The 12,569-nt window shown below is 43.0% G+C and overlaps 1 protein-coding gene across 1 annotated transcript in view; it reads left to right on the top strand.

Annotated features, from left to right (window-relative positions):
- Positions 1–12,569, top strand: part of CARMIL1 (capping protein regulator and myosin 1 linker 1) — a 194,891-nt gene that overhangs the window by 178,479 nt on the left and 3,843 nt on the right. The window contains 2 exon segments of the mRNA XM_074146280.1: positions 6,359–6,523; positions 9,216–9,350. Coding sequence (XP_074002381.1) covers positions 6,359–6,523; positions 9,216–9,350 — 300 coding nt within the window.

The following is a 12,569-nucleotide window of genomic DNA, read 5'->3' on the forward strand; positions in this document are numbered from 1 at the left end:
GGAATTTACTATTTCGTTCATACCCTACCGCAGTCTTGTTACAGACACAAGTGATGAGCAGGTGCACAGTAGATGGAAAGATGGTAGATGCTTTTTTGTTTTCTTTTGCTTAGAATACGACGTGTGAATTGGCATTAATGGTAGTGAGGAGTATTTGCAGATTAGTGTTGCCTCTAGGCGTACATAAAAAGATCTTTTAGCTCCATCTAGTGTTTACAGATTGAATTTTTAAATACCTCGAGCAAGACCTGTGAGCAAACATCATCTGTAACCTGTTTATTCACTCGCAATGGCACCCAACTCTCTAATATTTCCCAGCGTTGCATGAATTCCTATTAAAAGTAGAGCCTGATCATTATCTATCTGCATGATAAATTCACCTGCATTTATCTGACATGATTGACAGCTTCTCAGGGTAAATTTTTGCAGCAAGTGTTTAGTATTGTCTGAGGACCATAAGCAGTTTGTAATGTGTGTACAGTAGGTAGCCAAACATGATAACATCCTAATTGCGTTTTTAAGTACTATACTAATAGATGCCAGCACTGGCTTTTGTACTTGTCTCTGTACATGGTCAAATTTCCCCAGTAGACCCATAACTAGGGAGGGAAGAAGGAGTTATGATTAAATTAGTTTTCATGTTGTTGTACAGCTCTCTTAAAAGTCATTTACTGTAGCTTAGTGTTATGCATATGTCTTCAGTATTTACATAGGAAAATGAGTGTTTCAGTGAAAGTACATGAGAATGTACATTCCGTGAAGAAATTGTTGGTAAATTCAGTTCTCAAAGTTTGGTGTTTTCCAAGGTGTGGGAGAAAAATCTAGTTAAGTGGAGAGTATCATTCCCTTCAAAAATATATAGCCAAGACAGGGCAACAAAGATGATTAAGGGATTGGAGCATCTCCCTCATGAGAAAAGGCTGAGAGAGCTGGGACTCTTTAGCCTGGAGAAGAGAAGGCTGAGGGGAGACCTTGTTAATGCTTATAAGTATCTAAAGGGCGGTTTGAGGGAGGAGGGAGCCAGACTCTTTTCAGTGGTTCCCAGTGAGAGGATGAGAGGCAACAGGCACAAGCTGGAACATAGGAAGTTCCACTCAAATATGACGAAAAACTTCTTTACAGTGAGGGTGACAGAGCCCTGGAACAGGCTGCCCAGGGAGGTTGTGGAGTCCCCTTCTCTGGAGATTTTCAAGACCCGCCTGGATGCAGTCCTGAGTAATGTGCTCTAGGCAACCCTGCTTTAGCAGGGGAGTTGGACTAGATGATCTCTAGAGGTCCCTTCCAACTCTGACAATTCCGTGATTCTGTGAAGACAGTCTTACAAAGAAACACATGGCTTTAGGAGGTGGAGAGGTGAGAATTTAGCTAAAATATCAGTGACAGTCTAGAAATGGGAATAAAAATATGAGTTTTCACCCAGTGCTACAAAGCATTATGTTCCTCGTAGCTTTGGAGGGGACTTTGTTTTGTCTGTTTGGGCATTGTAGCTTACCATTCTGGCCCTACAAGTCATGGCATTTCTAGAGTGCTTCTGACCAGAAAACTTCGTTGTTTGACTTACACGTGGTTTTTAACATACAGATGATTTTATACTTAAAATCTGTAGAAATATAATCCTTTAGAGTGGACAGTTATATCTGTATAAGAGTAGGTTTACAGTACAGGAAGTTTAATGATGATTCTAATAGCGTCCTACTTAACACTGCAGTGTTAAGAGCACACCTGTTCTTAGTGGAGAGGTTGGGAGGTAGCATTACCCTGCCAGGTCTTACACAGGAATGGCAGGCACTCAGTGTCGCCATCCTTTTCTTTGTTGTATTAAAGAGAGGCTTTGTTTTAGGAGCTGTGAGATTACATGAGCAAAATGGAGGTATCGGTAAATCTGTAGGGCCAACCACCACTGTATTCTTCATCGTTCCCTAAAATCTGCTTCTTCTGAAATGTCTGTGTTCAATGACCACCACAGGGGAAAGACCTGTGGCTAGCATGGATATTTAGAGGTCATTCCGTTATGTTTATATTTAAAATACTGTTTTCACTCTAAATCTGTCAATTTTTCTATAATTAGTGTGTGCTTCTACCACTTGTAACCATTCTCTTCCTTCCTGCATTTCCTCTTGTCTGATTTTTATCTACGTGCTATACCGAGGACTCTTTTAGATTGTAAGCTCAAAAGGGCAGTGATCATGTTTGATGTACACTGCATGGCATGCGGTGGAAATTTCTAAATGCTATGGGGCAGTCAGATCCCAGCACAAGTCATGCAGAGGTGGTGTTGCAGCAGGTAGTAGCAGTGTCCTTAACGTGTCAACGTGACACATGACTTATATGTGGGTATATAACGAAGTGCAGTGGTCATCAGCATAAATCATGTGCTTGCAGTCATTTGCTATACTAACTGTCTTGAAATAACAAATCAAGGTCAAGATTGAAGCTGCGTGCAAAAGTCTCACTTTTTTTGCCTAGCCTTATCTTTATAAGGCTTTCTGTCATAGTATATCCTGCCCTAATTTCTATGCACTTTTCGTATCCTTCCTTTTATCCCTTTGCGTAAGCTTTGGTAGCAGGTAGGACAGTAAAAGGAGGCTGGTTCTTTTACAAGCACATCATCTGCGTATCTAAATTTCTCCTGGTGAATACACAGGTTTCAAGCTCACTTGGGCTAGACCTATGATATGAAAAAATTTTCACACCTTTCTTTTGAGGCCAGCATTTCAGGAAAGCTATTCTTGAGAACAGAAGACTTAGCCTTATCAGCAAAATAAACAAGACATATCAGCACATGAACAAGAAGACCCCTGTCTTTAGGGGTGCTGAGCATCCAGCAGCCCTTGTGATGGGTAGCTGTAAACACCTTTCAACAAGTAAGGTCTATCTGTTTTAAAAGGTATATGGTAAATATGTGGGCGCTGCTGCTTCTGTAGCTGTTATTTTATCTGAAATGAAAAGTTATTCATGTATGTGGAAGAGCATAGGATCCATTCAGCAGTCCTATACACAAAATCTAGACCTTCAGAAAAGGACTTTTTGTTTTAAACCTAAACAAGGAGTTTTTAAATACAGAGCTATCTTTGAAGAAAAGACTGTTTCCAGCTAGTACCTTTAGTTTCAACTCCTGTACATTAAGAGACCTGTTGCTGAGGAGGTAGGGTGTCATTGCAGCTTTGCTGTGTGTGTGTGGCAGTATTATTATCAAATCAGCAGTTTTCTTCCTACTTAGGTCTCAAAGACCTGAAAGAAACAAGGAGAGAGAATCCACCATTTATTACTATCACTGCTTTCTCTGCCTTATAGCTTCCAAATTAAGAGGGGTTTTTCTAGCAGAATGACTGAGTTGTATGAATTACAGATGTATTATTAATATGAGAGTGTTTCTCACTCTTTCAGAAACTTGGGAATGACACAACTCCCAGAGAGTCTTTTGACACAGCGATGAGCTCAGAACGACTGGATGGAAGTGGTACAGGTACATTTTTGTTTTCCTGGAATGAATTCTTTATAGAAAATGCAAAATGCCTGACCCTCAAAAATCTTACTTTCCTCTCCAGATTGTGTTCCTACAATTGCTTAAGCAAAATAGGAGCTTAGGCAAAGTGAAAAAGATTAGAAACAGGCTCACTTTTTGTACAATGTTTGACAGCACTTCTCAGGAAGTCAGTTCTAGGGCTGAGTTGATGGCTCAGCTTTTTACTTTTGTGCTTTACTCTTGTGCTTCGTGTTGCACAGGAGGGAAAGTACTTGGCGCATGTGCTTGGGGCGCCTTCAAAAGGATGCTGACTTGTAATGGGACCAGCGAAGCTGAAACTGAACCCAGCAGCCAGCAAAAATGTTGGCGCAGGGAGAAGTGAAACTCCTGAATACACCTGATCACCTAAATGTGACCAATTTGCAAGGTTTATAGTAGTCAGTGCAGGTACCAGCTTGAGTAGTCCTTGCTTTGACCTATTAAAATAGACATCTCCTAGGCAATGGCAGCTGGCTCTTCCCAGGGCTTAGCCAGCTTGACCAAAGCCAGGGCTGTCTACAAAGCTGTGGAGGCCCTGGGACCCTGCATGCATGTATAAAGTGGAGTCCAGCCTTGTAGTGCTTACAGTGCTGATTCCCTCTGCAGCTGGCCCTGCTGTGCACTGGCCAAGGGGCCCTTGTCAAGCTTTAGTCCTGGGCCCTGACGCGGCAGTGCCTACAACGCAGCCACCACAAGAGGAAAGTCTGGTCTCTGGGCGTACATGCGCACTTCTGGGACTGGCTTGTGAAGTGTTCAAAAGGATTTCAGATCTGATGATCTGTGCATGTTACATTCTGTGGACCAAAGGAGTGGCCTGAACTGGGTAATTCAGGTCTGATTTCCCAACAGTGGTTCTGGGTATCCCACAAGAACAACGTGTAGGGTTGCTGCAACATACAGAAGCATGGCTGAAAAGCCAGGCTGAAATCTAAATCCATCTTGGTTGAGTGCTTCAGAAATCCATGTTGAGTTTTTGTACCTTTCTAAAGCTAGTTTTCAAAGACAGCATATCAGAGCATGCTGAAGGCTGAAAAGCAGCGCTATTAAAGCCTGCTTGTCTTTTGAGGAGGACCTTGCATACTGTATGTGTCTCTCAGTATTGTCAAGCTGAAATCAGAGGAGCACGAATAGTCTGTGCTTGGGGCATTAGAGTAGTTGGGGGTGTCTGACCCCAGTTTTTCTCAGGTCCTTTTCTCTGTGTGTGACACGTTTCACCCCCACCTCGCTGCACTGTGCACACCTGTTCCTTTTGGCCTCCAGCTGTCAGTTCTTTCTTTACCACTCTTGCTTGAGAGCTCCCCGAGGCTGTTCTTAGCTGATGCGACTACAGTTTGTTTTGCGTTAATTTATTTTAACTTACTGGGTTCTAATAATGTTAGCAGGCCCGAGGTTAGGAAGGCAAGAAAGAGAGTTAATGGAAAATTGCTGGATGTTGCTACAGGAAAACTATAGACAGTGATGCTGAAGGAGAATAAAGGGGCTTTTATTCCTTGCTTCACGTCTGAATATTGCCTGCTTTTTTGTATGCACACACGCACAGGTGGGTAAGGTGTCCTGCTGTTTCTCTTGCAGCATGAAGGTCTATTGCATGCAGACACCAGCTCTCCCTGTCACGCACTCACACAAATATATATGCGCCACACAACTCTCTCTATGGTTTGCCGGAGTTTAACTCCAGCTGGGCTGAAAGCTGGAAAAACGTATTGGAGATTGGCTTGCAATAAACCATATCGACACTCCCCTCCCTCCCACTGCCATTAAAACTCTGTGCTCAGCACTTTCGTAACAAGTAGGATTTCTGAATGGGAATATCAGGTAGGTAGGTCAGGCCATCATCTGTGAGCACATACTTGGCTCATACCAGCACATACCAGGTACCTAGGCCACCAGTCTCCATTTCAGTTAGTCTTTAATTCTCTTCTGAGAATAAAGATGTGGCAATTGTTGAAAGTCCCAAGCTAACATAAAAGTTCCAAGTTTATCGTTATACCTGCCACATACAATCCTTCAACCTTCTGAAAGCTGCAGAGTAGGAAAGTAGGGCAGGTGTTTTGCTTGTTTGCACTCTAGGGTCCAGCAGGCTTTCTACCACCTTGCACAGCTAGATAGGACTGATTTATTGCTTGGAAGTCAGTGTAGCTTTATCTGTAAATACCTTGGTCTTTGTTTGGGATAAATAATATGTTGGTAAACTTGCTAATGTGTGGAAACCATAATCCACATACAGTTTCATTATATAAATCAAAATATTATATAAAGAGTACTTTGATCTCGGCTAAGTTTCGAAATCTCCTCTAGAGCTTGCTAAAAGCAACAAATAAAAAAGACGTAGCCTGCTGATCGCACGTTTGGGATTTATTTTCTGGGCCAGGATTTCTCTGTTGTTCTTGGATACCCAGTGTTTTGTCTGTAGAGGCACGAAACAGCCGAAAGCTGCCTTTTCCACTGATCCATCACCACTTTCTCAGCAGGTAGGCTGTACCATCTGCTCCCAGAAATATGAAGGGCGAATAAGGTCCAGACAGCCATCGCCCCAGATGTATTAAAAAGGGGGAGATGCCATCACAGCTGAAGCAATTGAATTATGAAGCTTAGCACATGTAAGAACTAGTGGGCTTAGATGCTTTTCTTGCAACAATTTTGAAGGAAGTTTTTAGGGGTCCTCTTACACACTCACTCAGCAGTGATATGTGAGCAAATGATGGTATTTTTGACACAAGCATATCTCTGCACAGAGCCTTCTGTGTTGCGGGAGACTTTATTTTGTGTGTCTATTTATTTTAGTGCCTAAACTCCAGCAGACCTTTCCAGAGAGTCGGTTTGCCTTAAATAAAGGTGACTCCATTTCAACAGCATCAGAAAAAAACTCAAAAGCTGAACCAAAGGCAGAAACTGGTGCAAAGGCAAGAAGTTCTTCCAATACACCGACCAGTCCAAAACCACCACTGCAGTCAACAAAGCCCAGCCTGGCAGGACGACCCACGGTGCCACAGAAACCACGCTCTGCCTCTCGTACTGGTGAGGAACTCTTCTGGGCATTTGTTATCCCCAGCTGGGCACTTCTGAGTGGTGTTTGTGTGGGCTATGGAGGGGACACCCATGGCCACATCCTGAACAGAAGCTAAATGTAGAGGTGTGGGTTCTTCAGGCACTTGCTCTTGACTTACATCCTTCTTTTCCACCTCCCTCTACCTTAATTCAAATAAACTTACTAAAATGGTTTAGTCTGTGATCCGCAATAGTAAAGCCTGAGGAGAAGCTGTTTTGAGTTAGCCTGCTTTCACGGAAGAGGAGAGCATGGAAAGCTACTTCAGTATCAAAGCCCTGTTGCAGTAGCACCGACAAAAAGAATTATTTTCTCTAAACACCTGGCTGTAAATACTAAAGTCCTTGGGGTTTTCTGGAAGGCTGCTCTTGGCCCCTTGAGCAAATGCCTCTTATTCTTAGCAACTTGCACAAACCGACTGTGTCTCATTCTCTTTTTCTTTGTTTTGCCTTTGTTTCTTTTCTTATTGCTTTTGACTGGAAATAATTGTAACTGTGCTTTTATAACCCTGCAAGACTGCTAGTTGAATGGCTATTAACTTCTGCTCTGTCCTAACCTTCTCCCAGATGTTATCTCAAGGTTTCCAATAGCAGGAAATATTTCAGCAGATCTCCCATACCTTTGTCTGTCCGCTATTTAATAGGCCAATGTCACAACCCCCTCTTCCCAAAGTACGGACACTGCAGCTGAGGGGAATTAAATGCTGGTTACTGACTCCCCTGGTAGCTATGGAAAATAACAACTTACAGCCATCTGTAAGAGCTCACAGACCCCTAGACTTTTCCTGTACTCACTGTTGACCTTAGAAAGATGTCATTTCTGTTGAGGATGGAGGGACAGAGGGATATTGCAACCTCCTTCCTGCACTTGATGCGTAACCTGAGCATTACTTAGTCTGTGCACTCCAGTGGGTAGAATATTATTCAAATGCAGAATCACCCTGAGATTTTAGATGGCTTTAATTTTATTTTATTGACCGTTTTAGAAGTGGTCATAAAAGTGAGAGGTGTCAGGAAAGATGCTCATGAAGATGAACACAATAGGAAAGCATGGCTTATTTGGTGATGCTTGATCTGTAAAATAGACAGTGTTATCTCAAAATCTTAGGTATCAGAAAGACCTGAGCTATCTATTTCTGGCAGCTCCTATTTCCTGCAGAGAGAGCATACTGTGGGTTTAACATAGAGAGTAATTAATATTTACTGATAATAGGCCAGCTCCTTGGGTGGCAGTAAAAGCAGCACCATCTCTGTTGCAGTCTAGCTTCTATTCTAGTACTTGTAGCAACCTGCTGCCTAAGTGTGACCAGGTGATGTGATGAAGAAGCCAAGTGATAATGCTAGCTACGCTCTTACTCCCACTGTTGTTTCCAGTGGTGTGGCCAAACTAACGGTAGCAGATTTTTGCTAGGTAATCTGAGGGCGAAAGAGCACAGCTCAGATGTCCACAAATTATCAAAGACTGAAAGTGGTTCCTCAGTGAAGCACATAACAGCTTTACTTCAGAAATACATAGCTGTGTTTGCCAAGCACTGTGCTCATCCATATGTCGATACCAAGCTTCCCAAAGCAACTGGCCTCACAGGCCCATCAAAAGCACAGAGAAGGCCCAAGAATTGGTGTATCTGTCTAGATCAAGTTGTATTTGGAAGGTCATCACTTTCCTGTGCTGAAAGTAAAAAGATTGACTCCTTTGCAGTGGCTCCTCAACAGTGAGATAAATTCCTGTTACTTTCCAGAGTGTAACTGAAATAACTTATTGTACAAATATGCAATACAGGTGATACTCTGAGTTCCTTTTTCCTTCTATCCTTCTATCTTTCCTTCTAATGTATCTTCCTAGTTCCTCTGTTGCATACATATGTCATTGTTTACTCCTTGGGAAGCAAACATACAAGCAGTTTAAGTAATCCATTGTATCTGTACTTCCCTGCTGTCCAAAGGCAGGCTCTCTAGTGCAAGTCCTTCCTGTAAGGACTGTAAAGAGGGTAGTCAACTCCCCATACATAACGCGTATCCAGCCTTTTAGAGAAACAAGATATCCAGATGGTTTAAACTATGGATTTGAATTTAAATTCCAGTTTTCTTCACAGTCTAGAGGACAAAGTATTTTTTCTATTTAGAAAGTCTTTGCAGATGCTATCATGCTATGTACTGGCAATTTATTCCTGGAAGTACAGAGTTCTGTAGGCTATTTATGAAATTTGTTTCACTGTTTCACGTTTATGCCTTATGACTGTGAAACAGGACATCTAAATTGATCAGTTCCTTATGTTTCAGGACAATAAAAATATAAATACAACAAATATTTCCAAAAATCCATCCAAAATATTTTTCGGCTGTTCTTTACAAATTGCATACTTACGTCTTGCAGGAAATTCATTTGGTCCCATCAGATTTCTATTTGTGCTACAATAGCAGTGCACGTTAAAAATGCTGAAATTGAGATCTTTGCTTTGGCGGTTAAAATTCTTTCACCTGAGTTGAGAGCCATCATGTGTTCTCTTGACATAATGTAAATTCCTGAATCCTCCTTCTTCTGACACAGATTCCACCTGTTTCCTGTTTGTGTATTGTGTTGAGTTTGGCCCATCATAACAGCGCCATTTCTGTGAGTGATAGTGCAAATAAAACCTCTCACCCTTTTTTTCATGGTGCTCCACAGAGGATGCTCCAGAGTCTCCCTCTGGCCCCAGTTCCCCAAAAGTTGCCCTGCTTCCACCAGTCCTGAAGAAAGTTCCTTCTGATAAAGAAAAGGATGGTCAAAGCAGCCCCACAGTCAGATCGTTTTCTCAAGAAGGTAGGAGTGTTGGTATACCTGTTGTTCCAGGATGCTTGTCTTCTACTAGAATTCAATGTGTCATTGTCCCCTGATTTGTTTTCACTTGGAAGGGAAGAGGGTTATTAATTTGGACGAAAAAAAAAGCAAAGAAAGCATATTTGGTCATCTGTTCCCCATCTCCTCCACCCATGGGTTGGTGCTCTCTCTTCCTTTGATCAAACCAAGTGAAAGATGAATCCTTTGGTATTATTAATGTAGCTGAACAACTTAGGGACTCCTGTGTTGTGTATGTTATGGTTTAGTTTGGTCTGAATCGAGATGCTGATTGGTACTGGTCACACACAGTAATGTGAAATGCAGCTCTGTGGTTCAGCACATTCCTGGGGGACCAGCCATGCTTTTGCTCCTTGCAGCCAGCCTCTTGCTCTGCTTGTACTCCTCCTTTCTCTGGGGTCACGGCATGTGACTGACTTCACCATCTCCTCGGGCAGTGAGTCTCTGTGCCAGGGCAGGGCTTGGTACCTTTTACGCACAACAGTAGGCTGTTGCCTTCTCTTTGCTGCTTTTCATGTGTGCGCTGGATCTCTACTTTTGCTGATGCATTTGCTTGTCCATGGTTGGCTCTTAGAAGAGCTAAGGCTTCCTCTGACAGCATAGGATACATTGAGAAGCAGTCACAGAAATATTGCTCCATGTGGTGTTAGCTGGCACAAATTACAAGGTTGGCCATTTCGGGGTGAGACCTCTTCCTCCCTAGGACTCAAGAAAGACAGTGAGCACCGTTTCCATCCCAAGGTGGTTGCCATCACTTAAGCTGTGAGACAAAGGGGTGCCCTCTCACACTCTGCCAGCAGTTTTTCAGAGTGTAGGATGGGGGCAGACAAGTCAAGGCAGATACATAGCACACTGGGTTGAGAAGACTGAGCAATTGTGCTGCCCGCAAACCCCACCACTACCCTCTAGATAGGTAATCCATTGAATCTGTACTTCCCTGCTGTCCAAAGGAAGGCTCTCTAGTGCAAGTCCTTCCTGTAAGGACTGTAAAGAGGCGGGGAGAGGCAAAGCCATCCCCGAAGCAGGCTGGTCCAGAGGTGTATTTTGAGAAGCTTCCCCTTTCTCTCCTGTAACTACCGTTTCCTTCATGAAACTGCTTATTTCATGATTTGGGTTTTGCTCTGCTTGCAAAATTGTTGCTATGATGGCTACCGTTTGGTGACCACGTCAGCACATGTGCGGTATCTGTCTAAAGATTGTGGCTCTTGCTTCAGCCACCCGTATGTTGTTGGGCTGCTCTCATGCCATAAAGGTAGCCCAGCAGAACCACCACCATCTCACTGAGTTATGTAGAGCGAGCAGGACGCAGCACACCCAAGGACAACTTCTGTGTCCAGAAAGGACCAAGGGTTCAGATGGTCCATTTTGCCAAAAGCTGCCACAATGTGTGGCTCAGGGTCCCAAAAAGACATCAAGGTGTCTGAAGTGCCTCCCTATGGCTGTGGCATTATGAAGGCTGCAAGGCAGAATAGAGCCTGTTTATTCTCCTGCATTTAGTCCCATCAGAGCCTGTGTTGCGACAGGTGAACTGGGCTACAGCTTAGGGATCAGACTCACTACAGTGGTGCCATCGTGTTGAGACTGGTTGCAGTCAAAGGCTCTTGCCACAAGAAGATTCTCTCGGCTGCTGTCTGATAACTGCATATGCTGGAGTCCTTGTTTTCTCACCAGCTTTTCACCATGCTGCAAGAGAGAGCTTGTTACTACATCACTAGAGAAACACAATGTAATGGGTCTTGTTGCAGGTACATTTTAATGTGAGGTTAATCTCACCCTTTCTGTGCTATATACCTTCTCCAGCTCCCTGTCACGAGAGGGGACATATTGAAGAAGCAGGGAATATTGGGCCATAACTACAATCTTTTTGTGTTACAGCAATCTCTAACACAGCAGAGATTTGGCAAGGTTTTGCAGTTTGTGGTTGTTACATGAGAAGAGGGACAGTCACTTTATTTTTAAAATGTGTTTGCTGCTTGCAAATCCGTGCATGAAAGGGTCAGACACTGTGCTTTCCTCACTCCTTGCTCCCTTCGACAGAGGTCCACAGGCGACTTGGCCAAGCACAGGCTTTACTAGTTGCCGCCACATTGCACTGTACCACTTTTATCAATAATAGTTTAGAACAGCTATAATTGGGTTTCCAGGTCCTGACAGAGCTGCTATGCTTTGCATAAAATCGTTTGGGAAAGAGTACATTCTGTTTCTTCCTTTTTTTTTTTAAATTATTTTTCAGGTTTTCCTTTTTCTTTATTACTGTTCTACTTCCCTGCTCAGTCATTCCTCTGTCCTTGCTTTCTGCCGCCTTTCAGACTAGCACGCTCAATTTATTTCTGCAACTGGTAAATCGCTGCAAATCTGCCTAAGTTAGTAAAAGGAATATTATATCTCCTGGGAAAGAAAGCTGCAAATTAGATAATACTTGATTATAAAATTGCTTTATGTTAATGAGTTTAGCTGTACTTTGTAGGACAAAGTACACCACTCGGTGTACCTGTAAGATCGGGGCTGCAGTTACCAACATATGCAAATATCTGGACTAATTTTAAGCAACACCTGGCATATTGATTACTACTCTTTGAACAATTGATTAAATGGGTTGGATAAGTGAAATTATTTATATTACTTTCTGTACGTGGGCCTACAGAACAGCTTAGGGGTATAAATGAATCCTTTTCCCTGCTAGAGCAAACAGGAGATTGTCAAAAAAGCGATACAGCTCATGAGTGTGCCAAGCCATCTGGCAGCGTGCAAACCACTTCGGGGCAGTATTCTACCAGTGCAGAAGAGGAAGCTAATGTGCTTGGGCAGAGGAAGGCACAGCCCATTTCTGGTTAGAAGTTTTCGTTTTTCATCGAGATGGTGCTTGATAACTGGCACTAACAATCGTTAAGAAACAGTAATAGCAAAGAAGCCACAAAAGATGGTGGGTTTGTCATTGGATTATGCGAAAGGTAAAAAATCTCACGGGATGCTAATCATCTTTCTGTCCCTGTGGGAACTACATGGCGTGAAAAAATTTCCAGATAAGAAATGTGTGTGCAATTTTTCCTCCGTGGAAACACTGGTGACCAGTACCGCATAGCACCTGCAGCCCCTCTGCAGAAGAGGGCTCATTACAAAGCCTGGCTGCTCGTTGCAGTGATGCTGGCACTGCTGCGTAACTACACTACAGGTAGACTCTCT

Source organism: Numenius arquata, chromosome 4, assembly GCF_964106895.1.
Source record: "Numenius arquata chromosome 4, bNumArq3.hap1.1, whole genome shotgun sequence".
In the NCBI taxonomy this organism is placed as follows: domain Eukaryota; kingdom Metazoa; phylum Chordata; class Aves; order Charadriiformes; family Scolopacidae; genus Numenius; species Numenius arquata.